This window comes from Rhinolophus sinicus, linkage group LG11 (genome assembly GCF_036562045.2).
Source record: "Rhinolophus sinicus isolate RSC01 linkage group LG11, ASM3656204v1, whole genome shotgun sequence".
NCBI lineage: Eukaryota > Metazoa > Chordata > Mammalia > Chiroptera > Rhinolophidae > Rhinolophus > Rhinolophus sinicus.
Genome location: NC_133760.1, coordinates 7979492 through 7984441, shown reverse-complemented (window position 1 = coordinate 7984441; position 4950 = coordinate 7979492). Strand labels below are relative to the sequence as shown.

The 4950-nt window shown below is 49.6% G+C and overlaps 1 protein-coding gene across 1 annotated transcript; it reads left to right on the top strand.

Annotated features, from left to right (window-relative positions):
* The first annotated feature begins 476 nt into the window (after positions 1-476).
* On the top strand, positions 477-1689 carry LOC141567677 (insulin growth factor-like family member 3). The gene is made up of 3 exons (XM_074315902.1): positions 477-652; positions 1055-1102; positions 1200-1689. The coding sequence occupies exons 1-3, from the start codon at positions 628-630 to the stop codon at positions 1478-1480; spliced, it is 354 nt and encodes a 117-aa protein (XP_074172003.1). The 5' UTR covers positions 477-627; the 3' UTR covers positions 1481-1689.
* Positions 1690-4950: the final 3261 nt, after the last annotated feature.

Genomic DNA, 4950 nt, shown 5'->3' with positions numbered 1-4950 from the left:
GGATCCTCAAACCAAACTGAAGTCCATATTTGAACCATCACTATTTTCTGCCTTCCCCTCCACCAACCCTTGTGGAGTTTTCAGAGCCCCTAGCTCATCTCTTAGACTAAGTGACAATTCTGTTGACTCCAGAAGGAAAAAAAGTGATTTGATAGAGAGTCTTCCTTGACATTTCCAGAGACACAGTGCTTGGGAAACATAGAAGTAAATATTGAGAAGTGGGCACTTGACACAACATGGAAGGAGCCAGAGCGTTCTCTCTGGTTAGAACTTAATTTTGTTGTTGTTGTTGTTGTTGTTAGAACTTACCTAATTGACCCCTCTCCCCTCATCAGTGCCCACCATGGAAAGTTCTCAGAAGCTCAACTTGGATGTACGGCCAAGCTGTAGCCATCCCAAAGTCTGGACTAGCCTGAAACGCTTGTTTTTTCAGTTACTCCTCATACTGAGCCCAGAGGCCCCTCCTCAAGAAACTATGCTCGGCTGGTTTTTGATTGGTAGAATGGAGTGGGGTGATCACAAGCTGCCCAAGGAATTGAGTGTCAATGAGCTAATATAAGCATTCCTTGTCACTAAACATCCTGAGCTTAATCATTCTCCTTCAGTTCTCCTACAGCCTCTTCAGCTATGAAGATGCCAGATGCTTACTGGGGTAAGTAACTAACTTACCCATCAACTTGGACCCCAAATCCAAGCATCCATTCATCCTATCCCCAGGGCAGCAACCAAGCCTCAATATCACTCCAGCCTCCTCCCCACTCCTAGCCTTCTCTGACACACTGCTCCATTTTTTTTAAACAAACTATAAACCTTCTGTCAGCCTGGGAGCCTAGGCTGAGCACTTCTGAGTCTCCCCGGAATCCCCCTCCCCTGGAAGGCGGTGGACTTCCCAGGGTCTGCCTGAACCAGCTCCTACACAGAGATGGCCCCAAGCCATAATCCACATCTTTAAACCACCCTTATCTGGGCTTCTTGCACACTCATCCGACCTCCCTGAGCACCCCATGGCCACTTTCTCAGCCCCATGTTCAGCCCCTCTTTGTCTCTCCCACAGCTCCTGTCTGCATAATGGTCTTTTTCCAGTGTTCAAAGGTAGTCACAGGTAAGGAGAAGGATAGGGAAGAACGGGAGGGAGGAGGCTGCCCTTGGGAATCGTGTGTCTGTTCCTCTTTGGACCCACACCATCTATGTCTCCCCAGACACTCCCGTTGGCTCAGGACTCTTGCTGTGCCAGCCGGCACCCAGGTGTGGGGACCAGATCTACAACCCCTTGGAGCAGTGCTGTAATCATCACACCATCCTGCCCCTGAACAGGACCCACCACTGTGGCCCCAACTGTATCTTCTGGCCCTGCCTGGAGCTCTGCTGTCCTGAGTCCTTTGGACCCCACAAGAAGTTTGTTGTGAAGCTGAAGGTTCTGGGAGTGAAATCTCGGTGTTTCTCCTCCCCCATCTCCAGGAACTGTCCCCCAGGCGCCTGATGAAGATGAACTGGGACTTTAACATCTGCCGCAACAATTGGATCTATCTGAATGAATATTTCCATCCTGTGACTGAATAGAAAATTCCAGAAAGTTAGTTTAGAAATACAGATATAGGCCTGGCTTGAAGTGAACTCTGCGCGCTCCGCCTGTTTAGGACGGGCAAGTAAGCACTCGGAGATAGGAAGAACTGCGTCGGAGGGAGGGAATTGGTAAACACAGGGCAGCAGGTGGCTAGGCCTGGCCAGAGGGTCGGTGGGGAGGGTGGGGAACGAAGCTAGAGCCTGGAGCTGGGTGGGGAGGGAAGGGGCGCTAGTGGACCCACAAATGCACCAGTTCCCCCAACGCCCCACAGCTGGGGCTCTGAAAGAGAGGGCTGGCTAGGCTGGCTCCACGGAGCTTTCGGAGCTGACGCTTTCGGACTGCTATCAATTGAGAGCTCCAGATTTTTTACATAAAAGTAGGTCATTAGGGCCAGCCCGGTGGCTTAGGGGGTTAGAGCTCCGTGCTCCTAACTCCGAAGGCTGCCGGTTTGATTCCCACATGGGCCAGTGGGCTCTCAACCCAGTTCGACTCCTTGAGTCCCGCAAGGGATGGTGGGCAGCACCCACTGCAACTAAGATTGAACACGGCACCTTGAGCTGAGCTGCCTCCCAGATGGCTCAGTTGGTTGGAGTGCATCCTCTCACCCACAAGGTTGCCAGTTCGACTCCCGCAGGGGATGGTGGGCTGTGTCCCCTACAACTAGAAAATGGCAACTGGACCTGGAGGTGAGCTGCGCCCTCCACAAATAAGACTGAAAGGACAACTTGACTTGGAAAAAAGGCCTGAAAGTACACACTGTTCCCCAATAAAGTCCTGTTCCCCTTCCCCAATAAAATCTTTAAAAAAAAAAAAAAAGTAGGTCATTAATTTTTTTTTCTCTCCGTGTTTCATTCGCTTTTGAATTTGGCCTGTTCAATATCTGGCTATTTTCAAACCTTAAGCATCCCCACCACCAGCTGGGGTTTTCACTATTAGCTTCCTGTGACCGATTAACCCTAGAAACTGCCACAAATGAAATTAGGCAAATACAATAACCACTATTTCCCCTTTTTTACCTTTTGGCACTGCTGACTGAGGCAAAAACAAAACAAAAAAAAACAACAACAGCAACAAAAAGACCCCCGGAACCATGGTAGCCTCTGGAGGAATGTCCAGATTTTCCCTTAAATATGCCAGGCTGGTCTGAGAATGTTAACACAGTTTTTGGAGGTGTTAACCCGCTGCCTTCTCAGGCCAACGGTGCTCTGACTATAAACGCTTATTCTATGACCCAACTATGTCCATCTATTGGCTGAGCGGCGCAGGCAGCAGGAGCCCTGGACTCGGTTGGCCTCCGGTTTCACTATTAGATTATAACTCAAAGATTACAGTAAATACCCATAGTCCGTACTGGCATAAATAAATAATTAAAGAAGCAAGTGAGGGAGAATAGACAAATCTCCATATACAAGATTTCGAAATAATTTATGTAACTACAACCATTCAAGCCCCTTAAGTTTGGGCTGCACGTAATGATTTGGTTCCAAAGAGTACAGTGTAGAAAGGGGCGCAAAGAAGTAACTACACTGAAGAAACTAACAAACTCTACCTCTGAGAGAAAGGCATAGAAAGAGAGTGACAGGAGAGAAGAGTCAGAGGGGGGGAAGAGACTGAGCAAAGGACTTCAGCAACAGAAAATGCAGATGGAGAGAGGTTGGGGGAAGGGCAGAGATTTTGTGTTTGGCGTTGGCAGTGGCTGGCCTACCTCTAAATGGGCCCTGGAATGAAAGTCTCCAATCCCCCTCTTGTCTGGGGACAATCCATATTGGGAATAGGATTTCTCACTCCAGGAGGCTTTTCCCCTGACCACCGGAGCTGTGCAGAGCTGACTGGACAGCTTTCCCACTTCCTACCTACAACACGGAGCTGGGACTCCACACCATCCCTCCAGCCAGACTCCGAAAACAGAGGCAAAATGTTCTTCCATCCTAAGCCCTGGTGAAACTGTCCCTGGCATGAAGACCACTTGACTTGAGTGGAACGTAAGTCAATTAGACAAAGAGATGTAGGTCCCAGTCCTCCGTGGGAATGTGCCTTGCAAAGCCCTGCAGTGAGGCGCCCTGAGAATGAGGAGTGATAGGTGCTGAGCCATTTGAAATTCTTACAACACACACTCTCAGGCTGCAATCTACAGACTAGACTGGCTGGAGTCTTTCCCAACAGCTTCTCAGAAAAAGGAGGTGGGTAAGACTCCCTGGCCAGGAAGGGCAGATGAGGCCACTCAGAGACAGATGATTCTATCTGTGGGCACATCCCCCTCCTACCAGGCTTCAAGCCCTCAGCCCCAAAATGCACATCACGGCCTTGTTTAGGAAACCAGCAAAGCAGTTCAAATAAGGAAGCAGTTCAGGTCTGGCAACATTCGCCCACAATTTACAAGCAAAAAGTCAAGAAAGAACCATTTTTAAAAATCAGCACACAATTAACACGGTGCTTGTATTCAGAATTGCTTTCTGTTGAATTGTATCATGATGAGATAGGACACGCAGAGCTGTGGTCTCCAAAGTCATCAGGGCACCCTGCTCCCCACCCCACCCCGAATCCCAGGGCCAGGCTGACCCAGGATCCTCTCTGAGCTGCTGCAGGAATCATCAGCTCTAGTCACTCTGCGTCTCTCTTCAACTGGGAAGACAGAGAGAAGGACTTTGAGAGACTGGGGTTGAGGGAGACCTAGACGCAGAGCAGGTGATGAGAATCTGGGACGAGGGGGAGAGAAGGCGGACAGAGCAGCAGCCCTACTGGGAGGACCAGACATGGCAACTCCTTCCCCTGCTGTGTCCACACTCCCTCCTCCAGCTGGAGCACAGCAGCCCCCCCACCCCCGGGGTGTTCCTTCAGGACAGTGTTACTGAACCCAAGGTAACAAACATCAGAGTTTGGAGTAAGGTGCAAAGTGAGGAGATGGGAGACCTAGTGTGTCTCAAATCCATTGTGCTCCCTGGCCTAGATTAAGGGTTTTCAAGCAGTTAGGGGAACAGGGATGCAGACGTGCTGGTGGGGCAAGTTTTAATGGGAGGACCTTGGAAGCTTTTCATCACCGGCTACCGCCATTCTTTACAGCCCGCTTCTCTCCACATCGCTGTCCTCTCTGTGTCCTCTTCGTGTCCTCCTTCTTCAGGATTTGTCACTCACCTTCTCTTGTTACCGGAAATGTTTAACCTCGGTTCTTGAAGGAAAGAATTCAGTCAACAGTCAGAGTTTGTGCAAGCATGACAGCAAGAAGTTTATTAGTAAAGCAGGTACACTCCGAGACATGGATGGGCTGACCCAAGGGAGGGAAGCAGCCTCTTTACATTGTCTGAGAGTTTTTATTTCTGTAAAGTACTGTACGCTAACCAATTGTGCCACCGGAGCTCTGGGTTTTTATTTCTATGGGTAGAGTTGTC

What these genes read in the sequence shown, in the direction of transcription:
- LOC141567677 (XM_074315902.1), top strand. Translation starts at nt 628, where the DNA reads ATGAAGATGCCAGATGCTTACTGGG. An exon ending in GATGCCAGATGCTTACTGGG is followed by an intron (nt 653 to 1,054) that starts GTAAGTAACTAA and finishes TCTCTCCCACAG; the next exon opens with CTCCTGTCTGCATAATGGTC. An exon ending in GTGTTCAAAGGTAGTCACAG is followed by an intron (nt 1,103 to 1,199) that starts GTAAGGAGAAGG and finishes ATGTCTCCCCAG; the next exon opens with ACACTCCCGTTGGCTCAGGA.